The 15,152-nt window shown below is 41.7% G+C and overlaps 1 protein-coding gene across 10 annotated transcripts in view; it reads left to right on the plus strand.

Annotated features, from left to right (window-relative positions):
- Positions 1-15,152, plus strand: part of PLEKHA7 (pleckstrin homology domain containing A7) — a 296,414-nt gene that overhangs the window by 206,152 nt on the left and 75,110 nt on the right. For all 10 annotated transcript variants that reach the window (XM_075129371.1, XM_075129373.1, XM_048853693.2 and 7 more), the window contains one exon: positions 8,269-8,447. In XM_075129371.1, coding sequence (XP_074985472.1) covers positions 8,269-8,447 — 179 coding nt within the window. The remainder of the gene's footprint in view (positions 1-8,268; positions 8,448-15,152) is intronic.

The following is a 15,152-nucleotide window of genomic DNA, read 5'->3' on the forward strand; positions in this document are numbered from 1 at the left end:
TTTTTACAGGAAAGTGATTCACAGTCTAGCTTAGGGATGAGATATTCATTTAATTTTGGCTCATAAGTGTTCCATAAATTTGACACTTTTCAACCTAAGAGTAAGAGGAGTTATTCTTCTGTATTTTCATAAGTCATTGTGATGCCTGACTTTCAGAGGCATGCGTAAAAAGTTGCTAACTTTCTCTGTGTAATTGTGACTTTCTCTTAGTTTAGTATTTCTATCTATGAATGTAATGGTTCTAGACATTTAATATTAGTTATTACTTACTTTAATCAGTGTAGTTTTGTGTTAAAATATAGTCCTTGAAAACCTGAATCCTTTTACTATTTTAACTTCAACTTTTTTTGTCCTTGTCTTGTCCTTATTGGTATGCTCTTGGGGTTTGCTCTCCATTTCTCCTTCTGTGCCTTCTGGGAGAGGGCCTGCCTTTTCCTCTGTCTGTCCAGAATAAGGCATCTGAATGCATGAATAGGTACCAATATTATTTTTTCCCCAGTTATGTATGTTCATGTGTTTAACAATGGTTTAAAATAAAAAACAAGTCTCTCAAAACTCTTCTGTGTCTGCTAGCAGTGACAGCCATCAGACACCAGCATAAGATTGTGGTTTTTTTCTTGCATGTTTGACATGCTACTAATAGATATCTGGAATACATTTGAATGTTATTTTGACCAATTTTACATTCTCTTAACTCCATTGAGAGTCAGGGTTCGTTGATCATAGCATGACACCTTTATTCCTCATTCTCTGAGGCTATACATGTAATTTCTTCAGTCTTTGAAGGGAGAAAGGTGCCATATACATATTGCTTGCTGCTTATACAGTTTGTTAGGCAAATAGTGTCCTGCACTCTCTTCCAGTTGCATACTGAACATGGCTACTCTGAGAGAGAGTGTAATAGAATTCTATGGGAGAAAAAGACATACCACATTAATTAGGATATACAGGTGAATGAAGACAGAGTTCAGTTTAAGCAGCAGGTTACAGCTTCATTAACTTAATCCTCGGGAGAGGCATGTCTCATCTCCTTTGACTCTCACATACTAGGTATTTAAGTGTGTTTAGTGCAAGGTTGCATGGCTCCCACTGTACAACCTCATAACTTGGGTAGACCCTCTTCACCTTATCCTTAGGACTCAATTCACTTCTGAATCCTCCCATGCTCCCCACTCCAAGGAAGGCAGGAGGTTAGCAAAGAGGGACCTCAATCTGCAAAGCTTTCAACTCTCCCCTTCTGCCATAGTCACAAGGTCCACCAGCAAAATTCCAGGTCTCTTACTTCTGGGAATTGGCCCTTTTGGCCTTTATCCATACTGGACAGCGGCAGCAAGTTGCAATGAACTAAACATTCCTACAAATTACTAATATTAATTTCTAAGTCCTACTTCTTTTGAACAAAACTATGCTTCCATTTTACTGTGAGGAAGGTGAAAAAAACCAACAGGCCACACAATGGAAAAAATTTGTTCTTGATCCCAAAACAGGTGAGTGGTCAGACTCTGTGCATCCAAAACCACAGCTACTATACTACAATTATGGCGAGGGAGGGTAGGCAGCCAAGGCACCCCCAAAAACCTTAGTAGAGGTTTAAATTAATGGTGAAGTTAGGGGGATGTGAGAGCCCAGTCAGCTTCCCACTTTGCACCACCCTCTCCCCTCCCCCCGGCTAGCCAATAGTATGTGGAAGGCCTTGGAATCCCAGGCATGTTCTGTCCCCTTTCTTTCTAAGCTGTCCTGTAACACACTGCTGGTCCAATCAACCTTCCCGCCTAGTGAGATGGGAGGTGGCAGCCAAAAGACTTGCACTAGAACAAAATATTTGATAGAGCTGTCTTAAAGGAAATAAGAGGCCTCCCTTGTAGCAGTCATGTAGGTGAGTGAAAGACCATGTTCGAATGTTTGCAGCCATTCTGGGTAAAAAGGAAGGGAGCAAGTTGTCTACAAAACATGCAGTGCTGAAATAGTGGGGAAACCCGCCTATTCTACAATAAGTTTGCACATGGTTGAAGTGAGAGTCTGATAACACTAACTCAGCAATTTCAGACTATATAACAAATCATGTAGGAAGCTTCACACAAGATCAAACGTATTGTGTTCTGTCAAAAGTGTTTGTATTTCTAAAGCCAAGTATGATGGTAGGTTATTTTTCAGTGTAGAATAACAAAGGGGAAAAGACTCCATCAAAACACAAGTCCAACTATAAGAGTTATATGTGGAATGTAGCTTTTAAAATAAAAGGAATGTTTGTTTTATACATATGTATATGTGAATGAAAAATTGACTTGGTTCAAAAAAGCTTCTGTGTAGTTCGTATTTGTGTGTGTTGATACTAGCTGTAGTTTGTTCAAAAACTGTGAACAGTTAAATTACTAATGTGCTCAAAATATTGATTGCATGAGCCTACAAGATGAATGGAGTTTTATAGTCAGAGTTCCAGTGCTTGGAATGCAACAGAAAAGAGGGAGATTCATAGATTTTGTGATTAAATAAATATAACCAAATAAAATCAAAGCTTCTGAAGCCAAAATAGAGGATTTTTGAAGAACTAACTAGTATAGAGAAAACTTGAAAATTGCTGACCTCACTTACGATTCTGTGAATGGCTGTCAGTTGCTGTTAATTCTGTTAACGGTAGCAGATGAGTTCCGATTGTCTACTTTTAAAGTGCATTTATAAAGTAACACACAGGAAATATTGTAGCTTGATTCAGGAAGGAGCATCTGATGAGACCTACTTAGTAATGTGGGTACCATGTCTTTATGGAACTGTGGGTAAGATCTGACTTAACATAACTAGACTAGAATAATGAAAACACACATTTGATATAAAATTATGTACATAAGAACAATAGAAATGTCAGAGTGTTAAAGTTTAATACTTAGCTGCTGGCAGCTTCATATATCTAAATATCTCAAATAGTTTTGGTTTTGAGATAGCACATGGAAGCTTTTTGTATGCAATTACATTTGAAATACAGTACCATGTGCTTTAATAATTCAATAAATGTTCGCAAAAAGAAAAGGAGTACTTGTGGCACCTTAGAGACTAACCAATTTATTTGAGCATGAGCTTTCGTGAGCTACAGCTCACTTCATCAGATGTTTACCGTGGAAACTGCAGCAGACTTTATATACACACAGAAATCATGAAACAATACCTCCTCCCACCCCACTGTCCTGCTGGTAATAGCTTATCTAAAGTGATCAACAGGTGGGCCATTTCCAGCACAAATCCAGGTTTTCTCACCCTCCACCCCCCCACACAAATTCACTCTCCTGCTGGTGCTAGCCCATCCAAAGTGACAACTCTTTACATAATCAAGTCGGGCTATTTCCTGCATAGATCAAGGTTTTCTCACATCCCCCCCCACCCCCATACACACACAAACTCACTCTCCTGCTGGTAATAGCTCATCTAAACTGACCATTCTCCAGGTTTAAATCCAAGTTAAACCAGAACATCGGGGGGGGGGGGGGGTAGGAAAAAACAAGAGGAAACAGGCTACCTTGCATAATGACTTAGCCACTCCCAGTCTCTATTTAAGCCTAAATTAATAGTATCCAATTTGCAAATGAATTCCAATTCAGCAGTTTCTCGCTGGAGTCTGGATTTGAAGTTTTTTTGTTTTAAGATAGCGACCTTCATGTCTGTGATTGCGTGACCAGAGAGATTGAAGTGTTCTCCGACTGGTTTATGAATGTTATAATTCTTGACATCTGATTTGTGTCCATTTATTCTTTTACGTAGAGACTGTCCAGTTTGACCAATGTACATGGCAGAGGGGCATTGCTGGCACATGATGGCATATATCACATTGGTGGATGTGCAGGTGAACGAGCCTCTGATAGTGTGGCTGATGTTATTAGGCCCTGTGATGGTGTCCCCTGAATAGATATGTGGGCACAATTGGCAACGGGCTTTGTTGCAAGGATAAGTTCCTGGGTTAGTGGTTCTGTTGTGTGGTATGTGGTTGTTGGTGAGTATTTGCTTCAGGTTGCGGGGCTGTCTGTAGGCAAGGACTGGCCTGTCTCCCAAGACTTGTGAGAGTGTTGGGTCATCCTTTAGGATAGGTTGTAGATCCTTAATAATGCGTTGGAGGGGTTTTAGTTGGGGGCTGAAGGTGACCGCTAGTGGCGTTCTGTTATTTTCTTTGTTAGGCCTGTCCTGTAGTAGGTAACTTCTGGGAACTCTTCTGGCTCTATCAATCTGTTTCTTTACTTCTGCAGGTGGGTATTGTAGTTGTAAGAAAGCTTGACAGAGATCTTGTAGGTGTTTGTCTCTGTCTGAGGGGTTGGAGCAAATGCGGTTGTATCGCAGAGCTTGGCTGTAGACGATGGATCGTGTGGTGTGGTCAGGGTGAAAGCTGGAGGCATGCAGGTAGGAATAGCGGTCAGTAGGTTTCCGGTATAGGGTGGTGTTTATGTGGCCATTGTTTATTAGCACTGTAGTGTCCAGGAAGTGGATCTCTTGTGTGGACTGGACCAGGCTGAGGTTGGTGGTGGGATGGAAATTGTTGAAATCATGGTGGAATTCCTCAAGGGCTTCTTTTCCATGGGTCCAGATGATGAAGATGTCATCAATATAGCGCAAGTAGAGTAGGGGCTTTAGGGGACGAGAGCTGAGGAAGCGTTGTTCTAAATCAGCCATAAAAATGTTGGCATACTGTGGGGCCATGCGGGTACCCATAGCAGTGCCGCTGATCTGAAGGTATACATTGTCCCCAAATGTGAAATAGTTATGGGTAAGGACAAAGTCACAAAGTTCAGCCACCAGGTTAGCCGTGACATTATCGGGGATAGTGTTCTTGACGGCTTGTAGTCCATCTTTGTGTGGAATGTTGGTGTAGAGGGCTTCTACGTCCATAGTAGCCAGGATGGTGTTATCAGGAAGATCACCGATGGATTGAAGTTTCCTCAGGAAGTCAGTGGTGTCTCGAAGGTAACTGGGAGTGCTGGTAGCGTCCAACTATACTCTCAGCCCAGCAGAAGCAGCTGTTCTATCTCGGGGCCTCTCCTTCTGCCCCTCCACCCCCACGAACATGATACAGTTTTGTGGTGACCTAGAATCCTATTTTCGACGTCTCCGTCTCAAGGAATATTTCCAAAATACCTCTGAACAACATACTAATCCACAGAGGTCTCCCTGCCAACACTACAGAAAGAGGGATTCTAGATGGACTCCTCCTGAAGGTCGAAACAGCAGACTGGACTTCTACATAGAGTGCTTCCGCCGACGTGCACGGGCTGAAATTGTGGAAAAGCAGCATCACTTGCCCCATGACCTCAGCCATGCGGAACGCAATGCCATCCACAGCCTCAGAAACAACTCTGACATCATAATCAAAAAGGCTGACAAAGGAGGTGCTGTTGTCATCATGAATAGGTCGGAATATGAACAAGAGGCTGCTCGGCAGCTCTCCAACACGAGTTTCTACAAGCCATTACCCTATGATCCCACTGAGAGTTACCAAAAGCAACTACAGCATTTGCTCAAGAAACTTCCTGAAAAAGCACAAGATCAAATCCGCACAGACACACCCCTGGAACCCCGACCTGGGATATTCTATCTACTACCCAAGATCCATAAACCTGGAAATCCTGGGCGCCCCATCATCTCAGGCATTGGCACCCTGACAGCAGGATTGTCTGGCTATGTAGACTCCCTCCTCAGGCCCTACGCTACCAGCACTCCCAGTTACCTTCGAGACACCACTGACTTCCTGAGGAAACTTCAATCCATCGGTGATCTTCCTGATAACACCATCCTGGCTACTATGGATGTAGAAGCCCTCTACACCAACATTCCACACAAAGATGGACTACAAGCCGTCAAGAACACTATCCCCGATAATGTCACAGCTAACCTGGTGGCTGAACTTTGTGACTTTGTCCTTACCCATAACTATTTCACATTTGGGGACAATGTATACCTTCAGATCAGCGGCACTGCTATGGGTACCCGCATGGCCCCACAGTATGCCAACATTTTTATGGCTGATTTAGAACAACGCTTCCTCAGCTCTCGTCCCCTAAAGCCCCTACTCTACTTGCGCTATATTGATGACATCTTCATCATCTGGACCCATGGAAAAGAAGCCCTTGAGGAATTCCACCATGATTTCAACAATTTCCATCCCACCACCAACCTCAGCCTGGTCCAGTCCACACAAGAGATCCACTTCCTGGACACTACAGTGCTAATAAACAATGGCCACATAAACACCACCCTATACCGGAAACCTACTGACCGCTATTCCTACCTGCATGCCTCCAGCTTTCACCCTGACCACACCACACGATCCATCGTCTACAGCCAAGCTCTGCGATACAACCGCATTTGCTCCAACCCCTCAGACAGAGACAAACACCTACAAGATCTCTGTCAAGCTTTCTTACAACTACAATACCCACCTGCAGAAGTAAAGAAACAGATTGATAGAGCCAGAAGAGTTCCCAGAAGTTACCTACTACAGGACAGGCCTAACAAAGAAAATAACAGAACGCCACTAGCCGTCACCTTCAGCCCCCAACTAAAACCCCTCCAACGCATTATTAAGGATCTACAACCTATCCTAAAGGATGACCCAACACTCTCACAAGTCTTGGGAGACAGGCCAGTCCTTGCCTACAGACAGCCCCGCAACCTGAAGCAAATACTCACCAACAACCACATACCACACAACAGAACCACTAACCCAGGAACTTATCCTTGCAACAAAGCCCGTTGCCAATTGTGCCCACATATCTATTCAGGGGACACCATCACAGGGCCTAATAACATCAGCCACACTATCAGAGGCTCGTTCACCTGCACATCCACCAATGTGATATATGCCATCATGTGCCAGCAATGCCCCTCTGCCATGTACATTGGTCAAACTGGACAGTCTCTACGTAAAAGAATAAATGGACACAAATCAGATGTCAAGAATTATAACATTCATAAACCAGTCGGAGAACACTTCAATCTCTCTGGTCACGCAATCACAGACATGAAGGTCGCTATCTTAAAACAAAAAAACTTCAAATCCAGACTCCAGCGAGAAACTGCTGAATTGGAATTCATTTGCAAATTGGATACTATTAATTTAGGCTTAAATAGAGACTGGGAGTGGCTAAGTCATTATGCAAGGTAGCCTGTTTCCTCTTGTTTTTTCCTACCCCCCCCCCCCCCAGATGTTCTGGTTTAACTTGGATTTAAACCTGGAGAATGGTCAGTTTAGATGAGCTATTACCAGCAGGAGAGTGAGTTTGTGTGTGTATGGGGGTGGGGGGGATGTGAGAAAACCTTGATCTATGCAGGAAATAGCCCGACTTGATTATGTAAAGAGTTGTCACTTTGGATGGGCTAGCACCAGCAGGAGAGTGAATTTGTGTGGGGGGGTGGAGGGTGAGAAAACCTGGATTTGTGCTGGAAATGGCCCACCTGTTGATCACTTTAGATAAGCTATTACCAGCAGGACAGTGGGGTGGGAGGAGGTATTGTTTCATGATTTCTGTGTGTATATAAAGTCTGCTGCAGTTTCCACGGTAAACATCTGATGAAGTGAGCTGTAGCTCACGAAAGCTCATGCTCAAATAAATTGGTTAGTCTCTAAGGTGCCACAAGTACTCCTTTTCTTTTTGCGAATACAGACTAACACGGCTGTTCCTCTGAAACCTGTCAATAAATGTTGCTAACTTTATCATCAAGTCTAGTGTTTTTGTAGCTAATTTAGTGTTTTTTAAAAGCATATTGTTTAACCTAAAGGTCTTAACATGCAATACAATTATTCCTAAAATGCCAGTTTAAAAAACATGTATGGTAAGATTTATATTGTGTTTCTTCTAAACAGATTGCTTCATGATATGATCTAGGAAAATTGACTCACTTAAGCAATTCTTGCTAAAAGATGCATTAGTTTGTTTTGTATTGTGTTCACAGCAAATAAAATGCATCAAGTAAGATAGGAGTAAAACGAAAAGCTCCAGTTATTGGTATGAAAAACAGAACAAAATGCTGCAGTGTTACTTTAATGATAGGAAAAAGAGGGAAAGGAACTACACAGCACTAACTGATCTCAAATAAAATTAAAAAGTGACATTAAAACTCAACATTTGTCTCACTGCTGTGGTTATAGTAGTGTGATATCTTCTATTTTATGTACAGGAGGATACCGTGAGAACTCATAACTTTTTTTTTTAAGGTAACCACTCAAGTTATAATACATTTTTAGGCTCAGAATAACAGGTTTGTCTAATTTGTCTTTGCTTTTTGCTTTTACAGGCTGTCCACACAGGGATGAGGGCATACATTTATAATAAGAGTTCTATGGTCGGCTCTCAGGCAGAGCATTCAGGAATGCGCACATACTACTTCAGTGCGGATACCCTAGAGGATATGAATGGCTGGATCCGTGCCATGAATCAATCTACTCTTATGCAAACACGTTCATCACTGAAGAGGCAAGTTCAACATGTTACTAACTTGTAGCTAAAAGTTTTTTTCAAAAATCAGAGTAGTGAGTTAAAATATATTTTTAGAAGCAAGGGAATATTCTGTTTTCATTTTAATTTTTTAAATCAGAGAATAAGATGTATACATTCTGATTTTAAAGAAATTTGCAGGTTTTTTTATAGTGGTCCTACATTATAGTGGTTTTTTTATAGTGGTCCTACATTAGTATACTTAGATACTTATGAATCAACAAGCTAGGGAGCACAAAGTAAAGAAAACCCTATGTTCAAAATTGTTTTGACCGCATCAGTGGTGCTGGTACACAAATAAAGTACTAGGGCTTGTCCACATGAAGACTTGGTATGCAGAAAGCCAGGGTGTGAATGAAATTACAGCTTACTAGGCTGTTGGGCACTAAGTCACTGTGGGGACCCTGCAACTGGACTTAAAGATCCATAGAGTGCAGTATGTCAGAGCACACTATGGAACTTTTAGTATGCTGTAGCAGGGTCCACACAGTAACTTAGTGTGCAACAGGCTAGTGTGCTATAGATTCATTCACACCCTGGCTTGCTGCGCACTAAGTCTCTGTGTGGAAAATGAAATGAAGCAAGTTTAAAAAGAAAAAAAATAGGGCAAAAAAAAAAAAACGATTGGAGAGGAGTGGAATGGGGATACTGTTTTCAAATTTCTAAGAGGGGTATTCTATAGAGTAGAGAGTAAAAACCAAACTATAAGAAAAGGACAAATGTACTTATCAACTTTGATTTTCCCATGCTTTTTAGTTATGGAATATAAGTGTATAGATACATCTTGGAAACTAGTATTAGTTAACATCTTGCCTTACTGTATTTTCTAACATTGCATTTTGTAACATTTTGGGGGAGCGATGTGCTCTATGTTACATAACTAGCATAGTGGAGTCCTGCTTTGTGATTGGAGCTCCTAGATGCTACTTTTTCTAAAGCTAATGTCTGAAGTGCTGAATTCAGAAGTCCAGGAAAAAGCAATAATTGAGCAGTAAACTTCAAAAGAGGCTGGGATGAGGAGCTAGCAGTTGAAAATGCTCTCAGAGCCCAGAGAAAAAAATCTGTTTTGGCTCAGACAGGACATAAATAGACAAAAAGTAAGAAAGACTCCATTTTTAAGACCACCCTTTATGATGCTTGGTGATGGATCAGAAGAGACTATGAACTCTACAATAGTAATAAATTGTTAAGATTATCTCATACCTTAAATAATAATTATTTTCTTTCTTGTGATGTTAGTATAATGCCATTTTAAAGGAATTTCCCTCAATGTTCACATCAAGGATATATAATATTTACCTCCCTTTTATTCTGTTTTTCCTGTAAATTTTTAAATGAAATACCTCTTTGGAAAACTCTGACTGATATCTGGATATGCAACATGAAGAAGTTATTTAGTTAGATGTCTTTATTTCAAGTAAAAAATAATAAAGAAAAAAACTTATTACCTGCTGAGTTGCTGATATGACACAAAGGGGGAGCCATAGTCAAAGATGAATTGTTCTTATAGCTGGTCGCCAAAAGAGAGACAAACCAAGAGGCAAGATCAGTTTGTCCTTGAGAGGCAAACTTTGAAAAACCGTCATAGAAATAAAAAGTTGATAGTCTGAGTGTAATAGCAAAATGCAGTCAGCAAGAAGATACTGTTAATGTTGGCTCAGTTATATGACGCATAGGTCATTGTTACAGCTTATTCAGATGTTAATTGATTTTAGTGAACTTTCACTCCCTCCTTCTGTTTCATGTATATTCATTACATAAAATTAGTGGAACCTCAGAACACTCAGCCTTGATCTATCTCATCCTTCCCATTGTGACAGTGCTCTCCTCACTACCAGAGTGCAGCTTTGATAGGTCTGGAGGCAATGGGGACACCTCCTGCCTTCATATTCTTTCCCTTACACCCCCTGCCATTTGACAGTGGAGCATGGGGGGACTGGCTGATTGGCTCTTACCTGCTGGGATAGGTAGAATGAGGTAGTTTCTCTTTCCCTTTACTGCTGGTAGTAGCCAGTTTGAACTCTTTCGCTTTCTGCTGATGACTCATCAGTTTGACTGTGTTCGAGTCCTGCCGTTACCCACCCATATCTAATGAGCTTGATCTCTTTTGATAGGGGCTATGTTGATGGCCATACTTTGTTTGGGGTCTGGAAGGGATTTTTCCCATATGGCAAAATTGGCAAACTGATGAGTGGTTTTTTTCACCTTCCCTCCAGCATCTAGGAGGTCAAGTTTGGGGGCTTTCAATTTCATTGTTGCACCTTTAGCAGGTTCCAGTGCAGTCAGTCAGTTAAAAAGGGTTCGATGTGAGGTTCCTGTAACCCAATGGGATGCTTGGGCATGGGCCCACAGAACAACATTGTTCAGTGAGGGGGTATGTCTCCATGTCTGTTCAGTGTGTGACTCCCTTCATTTTATTTCTCCTACCTCCTACATAGAGGAAGGGATCTCAAGGGATCCAGCCAGGATCTCAAGGCAGGCCTGAGAGTGTACAGGGGGCATTGCCCTCTTACCCACCCTTGGGTCTGTGGAATCCAGGGCCATTGCATCTATTTCAAATCCACACTGGAACAGCCCTTTCAAGTAGTTTGGTTAGTTAAGGGTTTTAATAAAGTTGTGGCCTTTTTTAAACATACTATGATGCATGTTTCAGAGTAACAGCCGTGTTAGTCTGTATTCGCAAAAAGAAAAGGAGTACTTGTGGCACCTTAGAGACTAATCAATTTATTTGAGCATAAGCTTTCGTGAGCTACAGCTCACTTCATCGGATGCATCCGATGAAGTGAGCTGTAGCTCACGAAAGCTTATGCTCAAATAAATTGGTTAGTCTCTAAGGTGCCACAAGTACTCCTTTTCTTTTTACTATGGTGCATGTGTCTCGTTTCACAGCATGAGGGAAGGTATGGTATACAGTGGCAGGCAGAGGGCAACTCTCAGACTGGGAGATAGGGACTTGTATAAAGGAGTGTGATGCCTAGATTTCCTTCTGCAGCAAACCCTGACCTGCCTGTCTCCCAGGAACCACAGATCTTGCTTTCTCTTTATCTTGTCACTGCCATTTTCTTGCCACCTCCGCCTGCCCCGAGTGGCCTAGAAAAAGTTCTGGGACTGTAGAACTAGGGTCTTGGAGACACACAGAAGTTGCAGTGTCTTAACTAAAATCTGCTTTTAAATTGATTTAGCTAAACTGGTGCAGGCCTCTATTGACTACTCTTTAACTGGATTATATCTATGTAAATCATGTGTAAACAGATTTGCATATCCACATAAAGGTTTGCAATACTTTAGCTAAATGGATTTTAAAACTGATTTTGTTGAACCACTGCATCTTTTGTGTGGAAACAAATAGTCCTTGGTTTAGCTAGGTGACAGAAATTCACATTCAGATTCACATTTGAATATTTCAAAGAGGGATCTCAAAACTCTACTTAAAGTGGCAATGAAAATTAGTGAAGAGTTAATGACAAGTTATAAGTTCAGATACAGATGTAACTGCATAGAAATGCAGGTGATAACTATTTTTTTCTGGGAGATTTTGGCCCACTTCACTAGTAAGCATCCTACACAATTCAGAAACATTTGTGTCAGTCTTTGTTCTATATTTTATAACTCAAAAGGAACACGTAAGAGACAGGAGGTATCCTCTAGCCTGCTGAAGACTTCCCTATCTAACCTGGGGTTGGTGGGTGAGGGGACGACTAAATCAACCAATAACTGTTGGTTTGTCTTTAGCTGCTTCCTGTTTTTCCCTGTTCTTAAAATTGACTTAGTACTACTTTTCTACATTTTGACTTTGGCAGTGTATTCCTTTTCTTACACCTATTCTGAAAAGAGAACTCTTTATACTGAGGGCTTATCCTGGTCTTAACCCTTAGGCTCTGAGGATTAAAATTTCACAGTGCAGTTTCCCAGAAGTACTGTGCCTAGTGCTTGCTTTTGGCAAAACTCTCAAACAATAAACAAAGGATAACCTTCAAATTCCAGAACCCTTGTGTTTTCCAGTTAATTATTGTCAGAAGCAGTTTTCACAGTGGCCATACCTGTAATGAGATTACTTTTCTTTTCTTTTTTTAAGATACAAATAACAGACCTACTAGTAACTAATCTTTTTGCTCTGGAATCTAGATCCAAAACTGTGATTATGGTTTTGGCTGCATGCTGATGCCCATTATGTATGTTCTTTTTAAGTTATGGCTAGGAACAATTGAAAGAAAAAATATCAGGGAGGCCCTGCAAATTTTACATACTGATTCCATTTTTTCACCCATATCTAACATTGAATTGTGAAGGAATAAAACAGAGAGTGAAGATAGAATAATATTTGTTTGGAGGAATTAATATTCAGAAGATGTTTACTTATGTAATTCTCAGTCTGAAAAGCAATTTAGAAAAATAAATTTGAACCTGTGACAAGGTGGACCAGACCCAGAGGCTCCTTGCTGGAGGCCTCAGGGTCCAGCCACACTCATCCCAGGAAAGGAGCTATGGAGCTAAGTCCTCCGAGCAGCCTAGAGAGTCTGCAGGGAGCAGCTAATCAGTGCCCAGAATGGCCATATAAAAAGGACCTGCAGTGCCAGAGACAGGCAGTTCCTGGCTGGAGGCAGAGGAAGGTGATTGGTGCTCCTGGCTGGCCAAAGGGAACTGCAGCACCACGGACAGCTCAGTACTGGCAGGGTCCAGGGGAGTGAGAAAGAGCTCCAGGCTGGCTGGTGGCCCTGAACACAGAATAGCCCCGTGCTAAGGATGAAGCATCAGCGAAGGCTGGGGCTGTGGGGAAGTGGCCCAAGGAATTGAAGGTAGTTTTGTTAAAGGGACATAGCAGCATTAGAGTCTCTGGGCTGGAACCTGGAGTACTGGGTGGGCCTGCGTCTCCTCCCCACCCCATAGGCCACTGGGGAAGTGGCCTACAATCAGACAGCGATAACTCCCTGGAAGGAGAACTGAACTGTTAAGCGGCCCAGCTGGCGAGTGTCTACACAGAGAGTTTTAGCCCACAGCCCCAGCCCTGCTAACTCGAATCAGGTCACCTGGGCCAGCCGCGGCTGAGCTGCTGGTCTTTTATCCCTATGTGACCGTACACTATAAATCTAAACAAAAATTGGTGGGAAAAATCCCAAGAAAGTTAGTATCATGTAAATTATGACCATGCACAAGACTGAAAATGTGACTGAGAGTTAGTACTAACTATTGAAGATGGAAATGCAGACATTTTATCAGAAAGGTACTCATATCCCTAACTCCAGTTGCTTTAGGTGACGCTCTTTCAGTTAGCAATGATTATTTAATATTGTTTGTATTAGATGAGGTAGAATCTTTCATAATTCAGTCCTGTCTTCAGCTTGCTTAGACTATGGAGAGCTGTGTATTTATTCAAACTGTCCTGTATAATTTAAACTGTCAGTCTTTATTCTTGAAACACATGGGGCTGGTCTTTGGGGTGAAGACAGCAGTGTGAGGAGAAAGATAAGGACTTCAAGTGGGAAGAAGAGGAGAGGTGGGAGCTTGGGGAAGGGTTGCAGTATTGAGATTTATTTGATAGGGGTAGGCATTGTTTGTAGGACAGAATTAATTTATTCATAACTGGGCCAGATTTATTTATAGGTGCAAAATTGATTTATTTATGGGGAATAAAGATGTGCCAATGGTTACTTAGCATGGTTTTAGTCCTTAGGCAATTAGACATCAGGGCATTTTTCAAGCTCTCTTCCTCCTCATCCTATAATGACTGGGAGAGCTGTACTTTGTGAATAGCGGAGACACCAGCACCCGGCTCTGTCCAGACATTTGGAGCTGCTTGCTTGCCTGCCTTGCTTTGACATGGATACAGGAAAAGTGGGGTACTTTGTATGTGAGTGGGGGAGTGATTCAGGGTCCTCTCTTTCGATTGTCTTCACTAAGAAAAAATGTGTGCTCTTAACACGAGTTAATGGGTGTAGGCTCTCCCAAAATCTCCTGAACCTGCTAACTTGTGTGAAAACTACACACTGCTTTGTCTTCACTAGGATTTTACCTTGAGTTAAAAAAATTAGGAACACTTTTTTTCCCCCTAGAGAAGACAAAGCGTAGCTATTTTGCCATCTTGCTTCTTCCCCTGCTTCAGTAGCTGTGCCTGGATGATTGCCCTTTAAGCTGTTTCAGGACTCTGAAGTGATAATGCTGCCTGCATGCTGCCATTTCCTGTCTTTAACCTCCGGACCTTCCGTCCTTCTCTGTTCTTTCCTGTATACCTGCAATTTGAATCGTATAGTTACATGGGAGGGTGGCTCAATTGAATTGATTCTCCTGGACCTCTGAATACACTTGAACTAGGCCCTGAAAACTGGCTGCCGTGGTGAGGCCCCTCAATTTTTTTTTTTTTGAAAATCGTCTTTTCAAAAAATAGAGGTGGGTGAAAAAAATTGATATTCAAAATTTTTCAACAAAAAAAGGGACAAGCCGTATGCCAAAAATGTGTCCTTATTTTTGACTAGCTCTATAACTGTTTAGAATCTTGGCAGCTAAGGGCTTGTACAGAATTACAGAATTGCCCAGTTCTTGAATGGAATTTGTTCAGACAATGGCACTTCAGCAGTGTAGACTCTGTCTGGCCCTTAAAAGGAAAGTGAAAATATAGCTTTAGTCTCTTGGAGATGCAAATGTCACAGTGACACTGGATAGTCCGGTTTAGGACCTCTGTGTTCAAAA

Source organism: Caretta caretta, chromosome 6 (assembly GCF_965140235.1).
Source record: "Caretta caretta isolate rCarCar2 chromosome 6, rCarCar1.hap1, whole genome shotgun sequence".
NCBI classification, from domain to species: Eukaryota; Metazoa; Chordata; order Testudines; family Cheloniidae; genus Caretta; species Caretta caretta.